This window comes from Vanessa tameamea, chromosome 19 (assembly GCF_037043105.1).
Source record: "Vanessa tameamea isolate UH-Manoa-2023 chromosome 19, ilVanTame1 primary haplotype, whole genome shotgun sequence".
Classification (NCBI taxonomy): domain Eukaryota; kingdom Metazoa; phylum Arthropoda; class Insecta; order Lepidoptera; family Nymphalidae; genus Vanessa; species Vanessa tameamea.
Genome location: NC_087327.1, coordinates 11,069,680 through 11,090,127, shown reverse-complemented (window position 1 = coordinate 11,090,127; position 20,448 = coordinate 11,069,680). Strand labels below are relative to the sequence as shown.

General features: G+C 35.6%; 4 protein-coding genes across 11 annotated transcripts in view; 3 read left to right on the top strand and 1 right to left on the bottom strand.

The window, feature by feature from the left end:
* The first annotated feature begins 420 nt into the window (after window positions 1–420).
* Window positions 421–5,918, top strand: LOC113393834 (zinc finger protein interacting with ribonucleoprotein K-like). 3 transcript variants are annotated; one of them, XM_064217888.1, is made up of 5 exons: window positions 421–763; window positions 1,131–1,258; window positions 1,453–1,611; window positions 2,181–2,236; window positions 4,604–5,918. In XM_064217888.1, exons 1-5 carry the CDS (start codon window positions 691–693, stop codon window positions 5,337–5,339), a joined length of 1,152 nt encoding a protein of 383 aa, XP_064073958.1. In that variant the 5' UTR covers window positions 421–690; the 3' UTR covers window positions 5,340–5,918. The 3 variants fall into 3 exon arrangements, with proteins under 3 accessions (XP_064073958.1, XP_026486701.2, XP_026486700.2); XM_026630916.2 differs by lacking the exon at window positions 4,604–5,918 and adding an exon at window positions 3,382–4,586; XM_026630915.2 differs by lacking the exon at window positions 4,604–5,918 and adding an exon at window positions 2,303–3,597.
* Window positions 5,919–6,529: 611 nt separating this feature from the next.
* Window positions 6,530–12,163, bottom strand: LOC113393845 (transmembrane protein 179). Its single transcript, XM_026630933.2, has 5 exons — window positions 11,929–12,163; window positions 11,193–11,336; window positions 10,447–10,608; window positions 9,755–9,839; window positions 6,530–8,894 (listed from the first exon to the last, which is right to left on the bottom strand). The coding sequence occupies exons 1-5, from the start codon at window positions 12,036–12,038 to the stop codon at window positions 8,736–8,738; spliced, it is 660 nt and encodes a 219-aa protein (XP_026486718.1). The 5' UTR covers window positions 12,039–12,163; the 3' UTR covers window positions 6,530–8,735.
* Window positions 12,164–12,441: 278 nt separating this feature from the next.
* On the top strand, window positions 12,442–17,787 carry Yif1 (Yip1-interacting factor 1). Of its 2 annotated transcripts, none has more exons than XM_064217860.1 (7): window positions 12,442–12,619; window positions 13,177–13,371; window positions 13,864–13,958; window positions 14,273–14,440; window positions 14,942–15,065; window positions 16,007–16,269; window positions 16,863–17,787. In XM_064217860.1, exons 1-7 carry the CDS (start codon window positions 12,595–12,597, stop codon window positions 17,106–17,108), a joined length of 1,116 nt encoding a protein of 371 aa, XP_064073930.1. In that variant the 5' UTR covers window positions 12,442–12,594; the 3' UTR covers window positions 17,109–17,787. The 2 variants fall into 2 exon arrangements, with proteins under 2 accessions (XP_064073930.1, XP_026486717.2); XM_026630932.2 differs by having other exon boundaries at window positions 12,445–12,619; window positions 13,177–13,386; window positions 13,876–13,958.
* A 2,120-nt stretch (window positions 17,788–19,907) lies between these two features.
* Window positions 19,908–20,448, top strand: part of Ps (pasilla) — a 51,833-nt gene continuing 51,292 nt past the window's right edge. For all 5 annotated transcript variants that reach the window (XM_026630927.2, XM_026630925.2, XM_026630928.2 and 2 more), the window contains exon 1: window positions 19,908–20,304. In XM_026630927.2, coding sequence (XP_026486712.1) covers window positions 20,187–20,304 — 118 coding nt within the window. In that variant the 5' untranslated portion in view covers window positions 19,908–20,186. The remainder of the gene's footprint in view (window positions 20,305–20,448) is intronic.

Here is a 20,448-nt window from a genome sequence, read left to right as displayed (position 1 = left end):
AGCCTACGAGAGAGGTATGGGGGGGGCAAGACTGACAAGGCAACTTTCCTAAGATATAAGGAAAAACAAATGTATAATTCTAATCGTAAAATTCAGTATTTTCGGCGATCAATTTCTATATGTTCTTCTTCAATTGGAGTTTTATAGGCCTGTATTGGCTTGAGAACAAATTTAAAAAATAATTGGCTAGATTCAATCGGAAATTCAAAATGGAAATTGAAAAGTGCATGAAGTACCAATAAATATAGTTTATTTTAAAATAAATAAGTCACAAATAATAACTTAAATTCATTTTTGAAGTGTACTAAATTTTTATAGCTCATTTGAAAATTTGGCAACCCTGGTACGCGTACGTTCCAGCAGCAGCACTAGTACGTTGTCACTTGTACTGTGTAAGTGTGTACACTGTACAACTGTACAGTACAGTCTGTAATAACAATATGTGTATTATTGTGTGTACAGTCTCTGTGTAAACTGTAAATAAACTATGGATATCTAATAATTTATCTATTAATATACATAAAATACATAATATGTGATGGCTAGGTATGCACTATCCAGTTACTTCGCCAAACATACCTAGTAATCTAAATGTACCGAGTCTCAGGACACAGTATTGATTCAAAACCATATTCAAAATGCATTAGTTACGCTTATATTCTGTTAATAAATAAATCGTCAATGTAAGCCATGACTTCCCAACTCTTCCAATCACCAACATATGAAACAGAACCCAAATGCTATCCGCCACCAAATCTAAATGGCAAGTATTTTGAAACTTACCTTTTTATAAGTAGATTCGATATTTAAATTAAGTTAACGGTTACATTGTAATTTTTTTTATCGTGTATTAATTAAAATTACTCATCTTCCATTATAATAACTTCATGATGAACAAAACAATTAAATGAATTAAATAACAATTGACAATAATATAATATTTTGACTAAATTAGAAATACTTAATATAAATCCTAGTTTAACATTAATATTCGATTCAATTATTTGCCTAGTAATAAAAAAATATCAATATAGATTCACCGCTTAAAGGAAAAAAAAGGAAATACCTTGTTTTGTTTTATAATACCTACTGTCTAATTACATACTTAAGTACTTGTGATATTGTTTCAGCCATGAGTGATTTATCAGACATTTGTCGTATTTGCGGCGCTAATAATCTATCTCTCATCCCATTGTTTGGCCAGGATGCACAGAAAAAAGAACTTGTTGAGAAAATAAATAAATATTTACCAATAATGGTAAGAGTGTGTTAATTTCAATTTATGTATTTGTTACAAAACCCTTAATTTTAACAAATATACTCATATTAAAGAAAAACTTTTTACATTTGAGCATAAATTTTGTATAAAAAGAGACACAATGCATTTTTTTAAATTGAAAATTCAGAAAATTCATTAAAAGCAGCTAAAAAAGCTAAATTTGTTTGTAACAGGTGCACCAACAAGACACATATCCTCTGGGAATATGTCAATCATGTGCTAATACAGTGCTAAACTGGCATGAACTGGCACAATGCTGCATTAAGACTGAAAAAGCGCTGACTTTGAAGCTGAAAACGAACACACAGACTGTCAAATGCAGTGGACACCATGTGAGTTCTCAGATTATAGTCTAACTAATAACAAATATATTTACTTGTTATATAAATATCCTTAAATAAATAAAAAGGACATATGTAAGGTCATAAACCCTTTAATTGAAGAAAAAAAGCTGTGAAAGGAACATTATTTAGTCTGTGTTCTACATGATTGCTAGTAAAATAATTATTTTATTAGTCCTTAGTTCAGTATGACTACCTCATTAATACTTCACTTTCAATTGCATTTAAATGTCTCACTTCCGGCAATATCTCCTTTAAATAAGAGGGTTTCAAGTTGTTTTCACTATACTGCTCCGGTGCTGGTTGGTGATATGCTTGTAAACGAATACCATCAAAGGCATGCATTTCCTCATATTTTTATTGTTCACCGCTGAGCATTAGACAAATTATAACACACAAATAACCTGCAATCTTTGGTTCAAATAGTGGTGAACAATGAAATAGTAAGGGTTTTGTCTCCAAGTGTCTCAGCTCATATAGGTACATAATATACATATTTTTATTTATATAAGAGTTTTCTTTGATAGTTTTTAATGTGTAATTTAATGGTTTACTTACAGAACAATGTACAAGGGAGTTGTGGTCCAGCGGCTACACATGGAGAGGCTCATGAGAGGTATGTGTATAAATTACATGCTTATATGTGTTATAATTTTCACAAAGCCGGCATGTGATCTTTCAGGTTATCAGCCCCTTGTTTAATTTTAATAATAAAAGAAGTTCTGAACAATGTATACTTCAAGATAATGAATATGGATGAAGAAAACTCTGATTTAATATATGTCTGCCAAATGTGTCCCGACAAAGCTGCTTCAACATCAGTAGACTGCCTGTGTGATCATCTGATAGCAAATCACAACCGAGAACTTAATGATAAGGCATCAGTTGAAGCGTTCATAAAAGAAAACATTACATTCGAAGAAGTTCTGACAAACGATAGCGTAACCGATGATGAGTCGGAGGATCAGGTTGCAGATATACCAAATTATTTTTGTCCTTTTTGCGAAAGTGCATTTTCGTCGCCGACCCGCCTCATATGTCACTTGAACAAACACATCGAAGTGAGCATCGACGATGGAGTTCTCTGTTGTGATCATCTGTATGCTGATAAGAAGTCTTTCGTTTCACATTTGCAAGATAAACATGTAAACAGATCAACAGAGGGAGCTCTGATTTGCAAAAGTTGTGGTTTAGTGGAGAAAGATCACGACGCCTTGGCCGTTCACGTAAACGAGAAACATGCCAAAGTTAAGGACCCAAAGAAGAAGACGGAACCGAATCTCAAATGCCAGAAGTTCATACCGGCCGTGTGCCCGGAGTGCAACAAATCGTTCTCTAACAAATACAACATGCTTACTCACATGAAAACCCACACAAGTGAACTCTCTACTAGTAAATTCATGTGCATCAAATGTAACAAAACTTACAAGAGCCGCGGCAGCTTGACGTATCACCAGAGGGTGTTCCACGAAGGGTTGCTTCCGTTTCTATGCTCCATGTGTGGGGAAGCGTTTCCATCGCGTATGGCCAGAGACACACACGCACGCATTCACACGGGGTCGAAGCCGTTCACTTGCGATTACTGTAACAAGTCTTATCGCGCCCAGAACACCTTGCGCCGACATATAGACATGCATCTGAACATACGGAAGTATGAATGCCACCTGTGTCCCAAGAGGTTCAGGAAGAGAACCCACCTCGACTACCACTTAAAAACACACGAAAGGAAGAAGTGAATAACTGGGGTTATATTTGTTGCAGATTGACGCCCAGCTGCGACGTTCCGAATATCGGCAGTTTTAGTGAACAGAGAATAAAGGAACACGACTCGCACGAGTCCGGGGGCGGCGCTTCTGATGACGACCGACCTCTCGCAAGCATAGCCAATAGAAATACCAAAATAGATCTTTACCAAAAATTTTATACTGCCCTTGTAAACTTTAGAAATCACTTCACGAAGGAACACGACTGTCACAACTATTCCGACTTCTCAGATTCTAGCTCATCCGATAACGAGGAGACGGGGACGCAGGAGAGTTTAAACAGTTTCGATGACTTGACGCACAGCAACATGAGGAAAGACAAGATGGATGAGGAGACGCGCCTCGAGCTCAGTCAAGTGCAAACGAAAATAAACGGGAAAGTTTATTTTACGTGTGCGACGTGCGGCAAGAACCTCAGCTCGACACACACTTACATATTCCACAAACGCATACACACGGGGGAGCGGCCGTGCGTGTGTCACATATGCGGGAAGCAGTTCCGCACGCCGAACGGACTTCAGAGGCACCTGACCGAAACCCACGAGAAGCAGCGCCGGTACATCTGCGTCATGTGTCACAAAAACTTCGCCAACTCGCAAAACCTCAAGCAACACATGAGGATCCACACGGGCGAGCGACCCTTCGTGTGTCCGCACTGCGGCAAGCGCTTCACGCAGAGCGGCTCGCTGCACGTGCACCTGAAGACCCACAGCGAGCACTACCCGCACCACTGCGCCGAGTGCGGCGCCAAGTTCCGCCTGCGCTCCGGCCTCACGAGGCACCGCTTCAAGCACACGGGGGAGCGCCCGCACGCCTGCGTGCACTGCGGGAAGGCCTTCCGCCAGAAACACGAGCTCAACAGCCACGTGCTCACGCACTCCGACACCAAGCCGCACGCCTGCGCCGTCTGCGGCACCGCCTTCCGCCAGCGGCGAGCTCTGCGGCACCACTGCAAGCGCCTGCACGAGGCCGACGCCAGGGACGCGACGCACGCGCTCTACGGACACGCGGGACACTACGAGTGACGCGGCCCGCTCGCCGCCGCCGACGGGGCCCAACCCTATTCTAGACTTAGTCGAATAAATATAAAGTATTTCCGTTGAACGATCTCGTCATTTCTACCCCCGGCTATCGATTGACTCGCGTACCTCGAACGGGTCATCCGACAAGTCGTCCTCGGATCGGAACTACAGGGAGCGTTCGTTCGATTTGCTTTTCAGCGCGGTAGGTACCCCGAAACTCGAGCAGGCGCCGGAGGCCGAGGCGGGCCCGACGGAGGACCGGGCGGAGGCGAGCGCGGAGCGGCCGAGGACGATAGTGATCGAGGGCGGCCGGCGCTACGGCGAGTGCGGCGTGTGCGGCAAGCGCGTGCGCACGGCGGGCTGGCGGCGCCACGCGCGCTCGCACGGCGCCAAGCGCCACAGCTGCCACGCGTGCGGCCGCGCCTTCGCCGACGCCGCCAACCTGGCGCGCCACCTGCGCGCGCTGCACCGCCGCCTGCGCCCGCACGCCTGCCCGCTCTGCCCGCGCCGCTTCTCGCGCGCCGGCCACCTGCGCGACCACGTGGACGCGCACTCGGGCCGGCGCGACCACGTGTGCGACGTGTGCGGCAAGGCGTCCGCCTCGCGCGCCGCGCTGCGCATGCACCGGCGCACGCACGACGCGCGGCCGCGCCACGCCTGCGCGCTGTGCGGCGCCGCCTTCAAGCGCCGCGGCCAGCTGCAGGCGCACGTGTCCGTGCACACGGGCCAGCGCGACCACGTGTGCGCGTGCGGGAAGGCCTTCCGCCTGCGCAGCCAGCTCGCCGCGCATGCGCGCCGCCACGTCGCCGCCGCGTCGCCGCCGCCCGCTGACCGCCCCGTCCTAGCGAGCCCCGCTCGGTTTCGGACGACGCTGAGTGCGAGAGGTCCGTGCGCGGGAATGAAATTGACTCGCGCACTCGTCGGTACTCTATAGAGAAGAGCAAAGCGATGGGCGCGGGAATGCAAATAATCTTCACAAACAAAAATAGCATGTCATGTTATGTGATCACATCTTGCCAGACTTGCCAGTATATCCGGTGGTACTGAATATATTAGAAGCACTCACCCGATTCACAGTAATACACATTCAACTCATAATGTCTAACCGCCCGCCCCGGGTCCACTGGCCGGCAAACGAGTGCTGCCCAACCAGTCATACCGCTAGCGCCGCTGCACAGACGCGGGCGCAGGAGCGCCTCCCGCGTGCTCCGCCTGCAGGACTGGACGGCCACACGCATCGCCACATTGCGTTGTAAAGAATAGACCTTTTTATATATTAATAAATGAGCATAATCGCGTGTATTCAGCAGCAGCTGTGCACTAGAAAGGTAGAACACTGCATGCCGCGTTCCGTGTCGAATACGCATTTAATAGTGAATAAGTTAATAACTAGTCTTTCGTTTATTTTTATTGAAACGAGAAATATAAAATTTATATTCGATTTTTACTTATTTTGTTAAATGACATATCAATTAGTAAACATGAGAGAAGAATCGAGCCGTACAATGCACAACCTCGCTAAATTCAACGATTTTGTAATTACTTGTGACACCAATAATATTTATATTTATTTATCTTTTTTTATGTAAATAACACAATCTTTTAAATACTTCCGCGCTCAATATAACCGCTTCGTCCAACACGGTGAAAACAAATAAATCGACTGCAAACGAGTGCCCAAATCGAATCTTAGATTGTTACATAACAAGTGAGTGCTGCCGGCGACGCACCGCCCTTACAGTGAAAATATGTAATTAATTATCAGGATAAAGGTATTAAAAATATATTCATTTATCATTTATATTTCATCTATATTAAAAAAAAAAAACAATTCACTGGTTGTACATACAGATAAAATATCAAGATAATAAAAATAAAAATGATTTAGGTGTGAGATCCTTACACGAAAATAAATTTAAACAAAAGTCTTACGCTAATACTGTTTTACACCTTGTCTGTACATATTATCCTCTACATGTCACATTAATTATCATTTTACGAATTTATTTACAGCTGATCGAATGAATCTCAGCCATCGAGTAGTACTTTAATAAAATTCCCAAAACAAAAGACAAAATTTAACTATATGTGTGGATAATCTACATGTCTCATGAAAAAAAAAAATTTAATATCATATATAATAATCACATTTGATTTTATTTAATTTAAATAAAAGTATAGTCCATTCCACGAGTCGAAAAAACTCTGTCCGCCCGCGGATCTCATTCATCGCTGTGCGCGGACGAATCTCAAAAATGTGTCAGAGATTTGGACAATGGGCGCACAGAGGCAATTTTCATTGAAAGCTCGTTTCGTGGAATAGTACAGAACATATTTTTTAATATTGATGTATTGCACTTCAGTAATATCAACATTTACATCCTCCTTGTTCGATATACAGAATATATTATTGGATTACCAATGGGTTACTTTATTATTAGAGTGACCGCTTCACCTAGTATAACATTATAATCTAGGATATTTTTTGACACATTCATTTTCAACAGCCTTTTATAAATTTTCGAGTCAGTGAAACTGAATTAAAAACTGACTATTGATTTAGGATAACCTACGCCAAATGCAGACCTGTATATTAAGTTAGGAGAGAAAATGAAAATTATTTTATTAAAGTCTAAAATGTACCAGATAAATAATTCCATGTAAATAAAAAACACTACAAGGTTCAAAAATGTCATCGAGAGCATTGTTTTTTTTTTTATTAATCCATTAATACCAGTGGTAACTACAGAACATTATTTTCTATAACGAAAAACTTGGTGTAATAATATATATATGAATAAATACAGCTGACATTTTGTTAACATTAATAGTATTTTTTAAAGTTGGCAACATTTACAATAGTCATCACCTAAAAGCGGTATTGTAATTTGCTATAAATGGGTCGAAGACAAACGACACGACGTACATAGTGTCCACTCTTACGCAATGGTTGATCAATTCAATATAGCAGGAGTAATTAAAATCCGTTCTCCATACGACATCGAATGACGCAAAACCACGATGTTAAGTCATTCGAGTTTTTTTAATAAAATATGATTGCTCTTGACCTAATATACATATATAAGCTAGGGGCCATTCATTATTTCCATATCAACGAAAAAAAAAATACAATTTACAATAGGCGAGGTTAATAGGTATAGGAAAATTTGTACAAAAATAAAACTGATAACCTTCTTTAAAAACACATTATAGTACAGCGATGACTTCTAAGTTTAAATAAATAAATAATTTCCCTTATCTATACGAATATATATATATTACTAATTTAGCTCTATTTAAAAGTTTATACAATAAATATTTATACGTTTCTAGAGTAATGGCTTACGGTTCTACCTAAAATGTTGTTCAATGGGATTAGTTAATGTTATCTTTCTCTTTCAAACGGCGAAACCCATAAAAACAGAAAGAGCACATAGCCTATTCCAATGGAAATAGGATAAAAAATAAACCTTAGAATCACGTATTTCATGCGATTTACTAATAACTCAGCTATGTTGTGCACTACTGAGAGTTTATGATTAATATATATTTATTTATAATACAACACTATTACACTGAACTACTTATTTTCACTTTAATTTTACTTACAAAATGCTGATAAAAGTTTCGTGGACGTTCATTACGCCATTTTTTCACAAAACCATAGTGATAGATTAATCAAGCTCTCGACCAATGATATCGCGTCAATTTGCTGTCAAATGTTGTTTATTTGGCTTTTTTCCTGTTATGATTGGAATAGAGTATACAGTGTTCACACGTTACACAACATTTTGAAGTGAAGCCGTACGTTTGTAAATTTAAAATCACTACAATTGTTGTTACAGTTATTGAAATCTCATAACAATTTAGTGCATGATCTCATTACCTACTACCGTAGGAACGGAAGCCCAGTCCCAGGGCTCCGAACAACATTGCCACATCGATATACGCAGCCTAAACAAAGTTAATATTTTATATTAAACTAAGCTATATTTACAGAGTATATTTTAGTACATAAATTTATTACAAACTCTAATTTTATATTTTTTTAACTGGACAATGTATGAAACAATGAATTAATGCGAAATAAACATTTAAGCTACAATATATATATATACATCGCTTATTTTATGCGAGAAGATTTCATAATTTCATAAAAATCTGGCGAAGAGGAGTCTTCACTGTTAAGCGAGATATGGAATCAACAGCATTCCTATTTCTTATTCAAGAATACATCTCTTCCCGTCTCCCTCGGGGCGGACGTGTGCGAGTGAGATGGCATATGGGACGCTTTGGACGTATTGGCACTGACTTCTTCAGCGTGCTGCAGTTAGTGGTGGGGCGGGGTGGACCCTCCCTCGTTGACGAGCCTCTGCCGCTCGCGGTACATGGACACCTGTATGTTCTGCAGCTGGTGGTAGCGACACACCTTGAGCGTGGAGAACACGGCGAGCCCCACCCACGTCGCGAACGCGCCCCACGCGCCGAACTGCAACCGAGAGGACGATACTTATACATAATGGTTCTCACACGGACATCGGGGAATATGCCTTAATATCCTATGTAGTAGAGTCACATGGGGTCAAACTGGCATTGTGTCCAATCGCACCGCGCGATTACTTTAGTCGCTCGGAGCTGCGGAATGAGTCACATATATGTAATTGCAAAATATCAAAAATGCTGAATCGTTCTAATGTTGTTTATAATTATGGAACAATCGCAATTTATAATAATGAAAATGTAGATTTTTATCACCGGTTACTTAGGAACTAAATTAGTATTTTAAACAATTTTAATAATTTTTGTTTGGCGGGCGATATAACGCTTCGACTTCCATTAATTTACTAACATAATATTATATTTAAAAAAAACAATTCCAATATTAGTATGTATATAAAATTTAATCAATTGCTATTATGTTTTATTTCGTATTTTGATCAGGTATATATAAATATATAGATTTATTTTTTAACCAAAGCAAAAAGGTTATTTATGTGGTAAAAGAGCAGTGACATTTGGACTCTCAGGTATCTATGGATATAATTTATGATCCTGAACAATTTAGACTGCGGCGGACATTTTTAGCCACTGACTTAAGACTAGGAGGAGAGTAAAATCTGCTAGTTTCCAAACTTCTATTGAATATTACTTGATTTACGGACCCTAACTTGGGATATAAAACCAGGATCTGTGGATCCTTATAGATTGCCACTAGATCAACTGCATTTAAAAAGATTAAAATATGATACAGATGTGGATACAATTCTATAGATAAGTATTGTAGGTGATAAATTTAATTACTTTCATTCGGTATTCAAAACGAAGTTAATGAGCCAAGGTGGTACTTACTTGAGCGGTTCCAAGTTCAATGTAGAATCCATGTGTTAATATTTTGTCTTTTTTATCTATATCTTGGCCGGTCGCATCCTCACAACTGTGGGAAAAAATATTGTTAAATAAATATTATACTTGTAACTGTTACTGTGTACTGTACTGTTACTTGTGTAAAGTAAAACTGTCTATCTGTCTGCTACACTTTCAGGGCTAAGCCAATGGGGCGAGTCAGCTTAAGCTTAAAAAAAGGACATAGGCTATTTTTTTTTAATTAAACTTAAACTGAGGACGAAAGTTTAAGTGCAATAAAGTTTTATAAATTTCACATGAGTAAAACCTTAGCGATTATTTTCTAAAATATTTTACACCAGTACAAACCCCCATGTAAGTACGAACAAAAACGGTACAAATATTCAATGAATACCAATGTCAATACCAATAATATGTCAATGCATAAAACACAAACAATGTCATATACATCAACATTACAATTATATATAAGATAAGAATATAGGACATTACACAATCAGTTCATGATCATTTCTATAAAATGGTATGTAATATGTACTTTGTTTTTAATATTATTTGAGGATTTAATTTTTTATTAAATTTCTTTTTTTACTACATTTAAAAGAATAAGTTGCATTTTTGGTGATATAAATACCAAAATAATCGAAGAGATGTTTTTATATGGTAAAGGAAATTACCTCGGGAACCGCTCCACAATGTTCTGGCACCATGTCATGAAGCCGAGCGTGACGAGCACGGCAGAAGAAACGCCCAGCGCACACAGCAGCGCGCACACTGCTGCTTCGATAAAAGCCGACAAGAACGAGCTATCTGTGCCACGGTACATGAACACCGACAGTCTAGAAAAACAATCCAACAACAAAAATACATTTCTATTATTTACTGTCATGGACCACATGTGAGTTTCTGCTGGTCGATGGCAGCTATGAATTTTGTTTCAGTTCTCTGACACTGAATGGTAGAATATCAAGTTAGACATAAAAATGACACAATGACTTTTTTAACAGAATATGACATTAAATAAAAGACAAAGGGAAACATGTGGCAACCTCTAAGTTGTTAACCTTTTAGCACAAAATATTTTTGACTAAGATTCACATATTCCAGCTACTGTCATGACATTATAATGCCATAATTTATAATAATAATAGCAGTATTTTTAACAAGTCGTATGTTAGTGTAATACTTGTATATTGAACAAAGATTTCGGACTATGGTAATATATGTAATACGATTTCTACCCATGATTCTAAAATATTAGATAATGACTTATATCATGTGATATTATAAGATAAGTTTTACCTATCCTATACCTGCATAATTTAGTCATTTAGACTATTACTACACTTTGTTAACTTATTATAAAATTTATACAAAAATAGGGTAAAAAGTACAAGTAATCCACATCAGATTCTGCTCTTACCTGTATATTTGTACACTGCATACTATAAACATGATCACTCCAACCACAATGACATAGTTGCAATATGCACGAGAGGCCCACATCACAAGTAGCTGGCCATCTTCCTCTTGCCAGGTTCCTTTGGAGAAGAGCAGACAGTGCCCACTGTTTAGACAATAATAATAATAATACAATTATTAATGTTGCACAAGACTAACATACCAATTTATTTTTATCTTCTTAACAAGTATAATTCAAGTTCAATCAAATCAATAAAATATTCCAATTTAGAATTGTCATGTTACAGTATTAAATTAAATTAATTCAATAAATACTAAGTCCACACTTTATTATCTTAAATACAATCTTGTATTGAGTAATATGCCTAATTTATCAATGTTTTTTTGACACATCTTTAAATTTCTTCAATCTATATTCTATCTAAAATATAATAAAATAATTACTGCACCACATGCCCAGTGTCTGTTTGAAAATGTAATTAGTCTCAAACCATTAGCCATAGCCATTTTAGATATATAAATAAAAAAAAAGTGTGTCAATATAAATAATTGTAAGGAAACAATATTATAATTGTATTTAGCACAATAATTAACCATTCGATTTTCATAAAATAAAAACGAAGGTACTTATAAAATTGTTTGGGTAATTTTGATTACAAGCTAATGTTTACAAAAAAAAAAGACCTGACTGGCATTCGTCATCGAACTGGAATTTAAGATATTTTTCACGAACTGACCTGAACTCATCCTGGTGCATGCTCATAGGAACAATTATACATAGAGACAAAATAAGGCCGATCACGTAGCCCGCTATTTGGCTTAGCAGCAAAACATTTGTCAAAGCCATCGCAATAAAATTTATAAATCCTTTTCAAAACAATAATGGTATTAATGTCTCTATGAAGTATGACTCTTTTGTTTGTTGATAAAAACTGCGACACAATCTGCAAAATTGATGACTGCTGATATGACATTTGAATATTGACAGCGTTTAGGGATGTGATATGACATCTGACAATATGTAGGAAATTAAAGAACATAAACAAACAGGAACCAAATCATTTCAAAAATTTAGTTCCTATTTAAGAAAACATAAATGTTTATTTAGCTTGTTTCATCTTTTACTAATCCGAATTAACGTGTTGTCAAATAAAGTATTTTTTAATTACAATTAAATGAAAGATATTTAAAAAGACAGTATTATTTACTTTTTAATTTCCAAATGAAACGCAACATGACAAATGTCATTTCCAAATCTGCAGTGTAGTGTCAATTTGTCATATATCGTGAAATTCGTCGTTTGGTTTTGGTGATGTGTTTCAATCGACGAGTTGCAAAATAAATTAAGTTAATTAAACTTTTAGTATGTCGGTATATTAGCGTTATTTTAATCTCAGTCAAAAATGAATTTTAACGCTTCAAGGAACGGTAAGTTTTATACGATCCTACCAAATGTTTTGAAGTACAATTTTAATCTATTAAAATTTTTGTCGGTAACCTGTAGGTTTGGAGGATATGTTAGGTATAGTATGTTCTCACCCAAGGAATCATCGTTAAAAGTTCGGTTATTTAAAGTGTTTCTCATATTTGTGATGTTGTGTATAGCATATTTAATATAATAGTTGAACATATCCAATGTATTAACATACCATTTTCAGATATAAATATAACAGCAAAAAACTTATAATATACTATACTAATGACTTATTTTCCTAACTTAACTGTAGCAGAATGAAATATTTGTGCATACTATTATATTTAGAAAGTAAAGTATAAAAACACCTTCAAAAGTTAATACTTTATGCATTCTGTTCGATTAATGAATAAATAATTAAAAGAATTTAAAGTTTAATAATATTAGTATTATATAGTATTTATTACTCAGCTACTTTCTTCAACATTGGTGTAAGTCACAGTAATGTGTTAGAGAATGTATATAAACTAATAATCACTAAATAACTAATACAATATGAATTTAATTACAGTTGGTCAGGCAAGTGGCCCCCGTAAAGCGAAAAGGGTGAGCGATGTATCAGTCATGGGGGCTCCGAGTCCAGTACAAGCATTCACTCCTCCTGGGACCTTTGAACAAGGCTATGCACAAGCGGGACCTCCACCACCTTACCAACAAGGAATCCAATTGGATCCCAATCAGGATTTCGGATCTCCTGCCCCTGCGCCTGCGCCTCCTGGAAGTGAGTATTGACTGACTGAACTAAAATAAGATCATATTATACTACATGGTTCTAAATGCATAAATACAGCCACCAATCATAAGAGCTTAATAATGGAATGTTTGTTAAGCACATTTTTTTATTGAGCAACCACTCAATAGAGTTGGCAACTCATTAATAAAACTGTTCCCAAGGGAAGATCGGTGGTAGAGTTTCATCATAATTTTAATGGTTTTCATGTACACATCAAACCGATCAAATTTTTTAGAATAATGTGTGTTGTAGACTTACCCTGATATTATTATTTATACATTGACAAGTTCAAATGTTTATTTATTCACACTTCATGGTTTCTAATGATATTTTATATATCTTAGTATTGTATGTAATAGATTACCTGTATTTAACATATTCTGTTACCTTATGTTATATATTTAAAATTGTCTAATAAAATTGGTTTTCTTATTACAATGTTAAGTTAATTTGTAACTTTATTACATTTGCTTTTAGATTTTGGTTATATGCCTGGATACCCACAGACCATGCCGACACCAGCAAATATAGGCTCTATGATACAGCAGCCTATTATTCAGGTAATATTCCTCTTTTGTAATATTTTGACATCAGGAATATTTTATTTGTTTTAATTGATATTAAACAATACATTAACTGCATTTGTTGTATCAATTCCCATATACATATTTTCCAATTGCATCTCTGCTCAAAACATCTATTAGATAAATCATAACACCAACTGACAAGAGATTAAACTCAACTTAAGACCTTTGGAAAATTTATCAAAAGCTTTGTGTATTCATGAAACAGCTATCAAACAAACCAATGTTACACAAAATGGAATCATGTCAGTCGTATGTTTCCCCTGACTTCACTGAGTCGCATTTGGCAGGACATGGCGATGCAGTACGGCAACCAGCTGGCGGCGCAGGGGCGTGAGGCCGTGTCCCGCGAGCTGGGCCGCTTCGTGCCTGTGTCCCGGCTGCGGTACTACTTCGCGGTGGACACCAGATACGTTCTGCGGAAGCTCATACTCATCATATTCCCTTATACTCACAAGGTGCAGCCTCTGTACTCTTATAAGAACTTCCAATATTTTTATTACACACAAACATATACACCCCAAGAGAGAGAGAGTAGTATGTATGAAAATGTGGATTTTGAACTAGTTTGCAGGTTCATTTAAGAATTATTTTTATAAATTAAGAAATCTGTTATTTAGCATGGACAAGAAATGTATAAATGCTGTTATTCTCAATATGTGGTGTGCTTAACATTTATTCTTTGTGATAAAAATATTAAGTGCTCTACAATAAATTTGTAACACAACTAAAATTATTTTTTTAAATAAAATTATGCTAAAATCACAGCTATGATGCACAAAGTAACTAAAAATATAGGCATTTAAATTATAACAGTTTGTTTCTGCTTTATTTTCATGAAGTTTTAAAGCTCAGGTAGTAGCATAATCCATGCAACAACATTTTAAAGTGTTTGCAGACTTAATTTTGATCTTTGATTGATAAACACTGGCAATAATATTAAATGTAATATGTTGCAGGAATGGATGGTGAAGTACGACCAGGAGAGCCCCGTGCAGCCGCGGTATGACGTCAACGCGCCCGACCTCTACATCCCCTCCATGGGATACGTCACCTACGTGCTGCTCGCGGGTTTCATGCTAGGTACTGCTCACTGCTCCCTACTCATGCTAGGATATTTCAGATATTAAGAAGGACATCATAACATAGTAAAAAGTTATGATAGACTACTGGTACTCAGTAAGTGCCCAATATTGTATTAATATTATTCAAATATAATTGGAAACAGTTTAAATACAGCCCGTCATATCCGGTCCACATAATGATGTACGGCTCTAATTTGGAGGGTATTTTGTTACTATAAATGTAGTTTTGAATAAGTCCAATAAGGATAGAATTTTTTATTATATTTCAAATATTAACCATCTTTTATATCACCAATGGGGACTAAGATGTTATATGCCTTGTGTATGTAATTACAGTGGCCTTTCAACACAGTATAGTATTTTTGTGTTTAACGATAGAATAACTGAGAAGTAGCTGGTACCTACCCAGACTAGTTAGCGAAGCTAGCAAAATATCCTACCACCAATACTAATTATGATTAAGCACTTCTAGATGATAGAAAATTGTGCAATGTGACTTTTAATGTTTCTATCTATATTTATGTATGAAGCTGTCGTCTGCCCGGATAATAGTTACTCTCTTTTTTTAAATGTTTTGTTGACTAATATGATAAAATATCACAAAAATCACTTATCTCGCTAACGGCTTGATGAAGTATTGCATACGCATTATACACATAGTATATGTTACAACCCGATAGCGATAGATTGCGCTGATTGCAAATGTCACTTTCCAGACTGACTGATAGACTGCAGATATTCTCTACTGTCTATATAATGTGGTACAAAATATTTATATATAAATATCACATGTAAAACGATTAACTATTGTATTTGTGAACAGTGGAAAGCACTTCCCCTAGTTGAATAAAATCAAATGTTCAGTGATAAAATATGATCCCCCAATAATAGTTCGTTGTTAACACTAATACTATTTTAAATATATTAATCTAATTTCAGGCATCCAACATAGATTCTCTCCGGAACAGATTAGTATACAGGCATCGAGTGCTCTGGCTTACATAATATTCGAAATGGTGCTGTACTTGATGACACTGTACATCACCAACACCACGACGGCGCTTAAAACCCTGGACCTGCTCGCTTTCTCTGGCTACAAGTACACGACCATGATAGCAAGCTTGCTGGCTGCATTGCTCTTGGGTAGTATGGGATACTACTGCAGCCTCATATACTGCAGCTTGGCTCTTTCATTCTTTCTGGTAAGTTTGATTTGTGATCTTTACGTCCACGGTCATAAGGACACTGGATTGTGGGACCAAATACACTTGCATATGCAATGAGGAAATTTACTACTTAATACATAATATTAAATGACGTTATATACATTCAGACAATTATTAACGAATTTGTAAGAAACTGTGATACTAATAATACTATTTGAAAAATATTAAATATTTTAATTTAATATTGCTTTTTATAATATCTTTCAAATCAAAGAACATTCTCGAAATTATATGTATATCTTTTATCATTGTAGTATGTACATGGATGATTAAATTATTAAAGTAAAATTATCTCTATACTATTATGTTGTTAAAGTTACAACTGGACTCTGTTCTAAGTTCCACTTGACCAAAATTTTAGTTTTACTTTAGTTTTGTTTGTGTAAACTTCTATTCTTATATGAAATTCAATACACTCGTACCAAAAAATCAAGGATTTGATTTAATAAAAATAATCTATTACTTAATTTATGTGTAGTAATAAATAATACATTACTCTCTATAACAAATAGATAAGGTTTTAGTATTACAATTTACATATTATAATATATTATTTAATTTATCTTCAGGTGAAAACTCTGCGACTACAACTACTAGCAGGCTCTCAAGGGCCCGAGCAGCCGGCATACGGAGGTTATCCAAGCAATTATGGAAATCCAAACCCTTACACCGATAACTGGGCTAAACCGTCCAGTAGTGGGACTAAAAGACGAGTGTACTTCCTTCTGTTTGTTGCGATAACCCAGCCATTATTATCCTGGTGGTTAACATACCACCTCGTGCCTTCAGCACCTTCAATATCACCAGCTCGATAGCGGAACAAAATAACCCATGAACATGCGATGGGTTGACCTTTTCAAGTGTCTGGATTCAATTTTAGTGCAGTGTGATATTGTTGTGTCAATAGCTAGTATTTTAATGAAATATGAAGATTTTGGACCTATATTGTCATTTTACCTTTTTTACTTGAATAATAAGATTATAATCCCTTTTTGTTTCCTTGTAGTTTCAATTAGTATAATAATTGTTGTTGCACAGATATTTAGGAGTTTGGGAAATAATGCTTCGGTATAAACGGTACTTAAAATATAGTCAAGCATTTATCAACAACAGAACATATTTTTATACATATGCTAAAATAGACAAAGTAGTATGAATAATTTCAAATACTAGAATAAATTTATGCGATAATACACTTTTTGATCTGACATATTAAAATAAACTAAAAATGAATAAAGGCACTTCGAAATAAACTTAAATAAATTAAAAATATATATATTGCAGATAAAATATTAATAAAGTATATTTTATCTGTGACGTTATGTGATAGAAATGCAATTAACTCGAAGCTGTAAAAATTTGGCGGGAATGATTAATTTCTATTAAAAACTTAATTGTACTTTATACTCAATTTTTTTGGTACTTAGATTCAAATTTCAACTACATTAATACCGTGTAATAATTATGTAAATAATAAAGAAATATTAAAAATGTTGTTACGTAGAGTTTTTTTTACGTTATTTTCGGTCGTTGTTGTAATATTTTTTTATAATTTGATGAGGCTTAGTAATTCACGGATATATTTGTATCCAAAGAATATTAATTGTAAGAGATAAAATGAACGATTTCGAAAAATATATAGAATTTGGAATTGCCGACAAGTAATGAAACGACAGATCCTGATACTAAATACTTTTATATGTGATACTTTACGCATAAAAATCAGTCAGTGTTCAAAATATATCCTTATTTATGTATCTGTGACCTGACGTTCAAAGATCCAAATCACACTTTGATCAAAAAAAAAATTGTAATAAACGTCATAATTACTAACAATATTAATGCAAAAAAGCATGTTACATAAAACTACTAACATATGGTCATTGTTTCTATTTTGATTACTAAAAGTAAGGTTTTTGATATTCGTCCTTTTAGCACCAGGACTTAGATAAGTATATAGTAATACTAATATTAAAATAGGTACCTATATTATGTATTAGGTCATGACCGGAATTTGATTGATATAAAAGAATACAAGTTAGTTGCTAGTTTTTTTATTATTTACTGATTATTTATTATGAATGGTAATTTGTTCATAACCGAACCTAATTAGAATCAATTTACGTACCAAATGAATTTACTACCAATATATCCAATTCTTCCTTCTTTGTGTTTGTAGTTCCTTTAAGCCGGTCTCCTTATCATCTGCAATTATTTGTACTTTATACTAATCAAAGTAAAATAAATAATACTTTTATAAACCCAGTTTTTTATTAATATAATAGTTTTAGATATTATTTACATGGTATAACATTTCCTTTGTAATGATTATATTAAATATAATCAATAAAACACAATTAGGTACATCGATTGTAAAGTAAGCCACGAAAGCCAATCAAAAAAATATTAAATAAGATAAGAATGGCAGGAAAGAGGATAACAGGATAACATAAGAAATGAGTTCAATGAAATAGCAGATTAAACCCACATATTTTAATTCTAATAATACGTGGAAAGCCAAAAATCGGAATGATAACAGTTAAATGGTATACAGGCCAATTTAAAGCAATCTTTGAACTACCAGCTAAATGGCCCATTTATATTTTTTTTCAATAGTGCTGAGTCCAGCCAGCAATGCGCTATTTGCGTGCGACAGAGAAAGCTATATACCCTACCTTGACCTACTTTGCCCTGTACAAGCTAATAGTTATGTAGGTGGCGAAGATGACTTCGCGCCATATTTGAAAATGAAGAGTATAAGTTCGTTTTAAATGTATTTTAGCTTTTGCTTAAAGTTAAATAAACTAATTATATTAATTTTTTTTAAGGAATTTTCACCACTCCGGATAGCATTAAGTTTGTATATAAATGATTAATAATGCTTGATTACATGACCCATGTTTTATTTTAGAACAAAAAGTAGTGGCGCAAAAACTAGTCTCACTAGTGCGAAGTTAGGTACGATTTCTGATTGGATAAGCAACGAACGACCTTGCGTGTTTTTTTTATTTATAGTGATGTAAATATATATTTATTAAAAGATGTAAGTTCTTTTTTAAATTCAATTTTATAATTGTGTTAGAGTTTTTCGAAATAAAGAATTCAGCAGTTCTAATATAACTTTTAATAATATAATCATATATAATAAACAATCAAACTTATGCTATAAATATCATAAGTCCGCACAATAAGATAAATAAGTTGTTTTCTATCTAAAGCTAAAGGCTAAAAAATACAAATTATTCCTTTTTTAAATTCCTATCATAAGTACTTATTACTTGATAATGTTGTTTACGTTTAGCTTTTCTCATATTTACTGTCAAAATAAATAGTTCGTAATCCTTAAAGGAGGAGCTAGGAGACCTTTAGTACATGGCAGGGTTAGTTGAGTTACTGCCTCTCACACAATATTGTATTTGTTATTAAGACCCATGAAAAATTTCAACTGAAAAGGAAAAAATAAATAAATTATATTAATTTATTAGTATTTATTACTATTTTTATATTTGATATTGTTTAGAAAAAATAATTTACATTGCGCATCACTAAAGTAATCAGCTGGTAGCTGTCAAAGTCCAGCGCTGCCAACACAACGAAAACACAACTGCAGATAAGTTCACTCTGAGTATGCGCCATACACAACAGCCGCAGAGCAGTATCGACAAACGTTCACATTACATTTAGACGTAATAACTATAGTGTCACTTCTCTTCTTATATTTTAATAATTAGACCATTCAAAATTTAAATTTCGTTAGTTTTAGTCGTTTAAGTGTTAAGTGTATTCGATTATTTATTTATAATGTATAGTGCAGTATCATTATACGCATTCTGAAGCAATTACGTAATGGGAATTATGCTAGAGAAGTTTATAGTATTGCCCTGAAATTCAACATGGCCGCTGACACAGGAATGGATACTTGTCCCAGTCCGGAAATCACGGACTCCAGAAAACGACCCCTCGATGGAGACTCGGAAAATGGAGACGTCAAGAGGTCGCACTTTAGCTCCGGTAAGTACCTGTACACCTGCAGTGACCACTTTGTTTTTACTCGATTGCGTATTTGGCAAGTAAAGTTAACATTGACACAGCGAGTCGACCCTGCTATGTAAATGTAATACATACCTATACGGTCACCAACAAGATTCTTATCAG

Coding starts and splice junctions, on each gene's coding strand:
- LOC113393845 (XM_026630933.2), bottom strand. CDS start 12,038: ATGGCTTTGACAAATGTTTTGCTGCTAAGCCAAATAGCGGGCTACGTG. Junction 9,840..10,446: donor ATTGTGGAGCGGTTCCCGAG/GTAATTTCCTTT, acceptor TTTTTCCCACAG/TTGTGAGGATGCGACCGGCC. Junction 8,895..9,754: donor TTGAACTTGGAACCGCTCAA/GTAAGTACCACC, acceptor TCTCGGTTGCAG/TTCGGCGCGTGGGGCGCGTT.
- LOC113393834 (XM_026630915.2), top strand. CDS start 691: ATGACTTCCCAACTCTTCCAATCACCAACATATGAAACAGAACCCAAA. Junction 764..1,130: donor TCCGCCACCAAATCTAAATG/GCAAGTATTTTG, acceptor ATATTGTTTCAG/CCATGAGTGATTTATCAGAC. Junction 1,612..2,180: donor TCAAATGCAGTGGACACCAT/GTGAGTTCTCAG, acceptor GTTTACTTACAG/AACAATGTACAAGGGAGTTG.
- Yif1 (XM_026630932.2), top strand. CDS start 12,595: ATGAATTTTAACGCTTCAAGGAACG. Junction 15,066..16,006: donor GCTCGCGGGTTTCATGCTAG/GTACTGCTCACT, acceptor ATCTAATTTCAG/GCATCCAACATAGATTCTCT. Junction 16,270..16,862: donor TGGCTCTTTCATTCTTTCTG/GTAAGTTTGATT, acceptor ATTTATCTTCAG/GTGAAAACTCTGCGACTACA.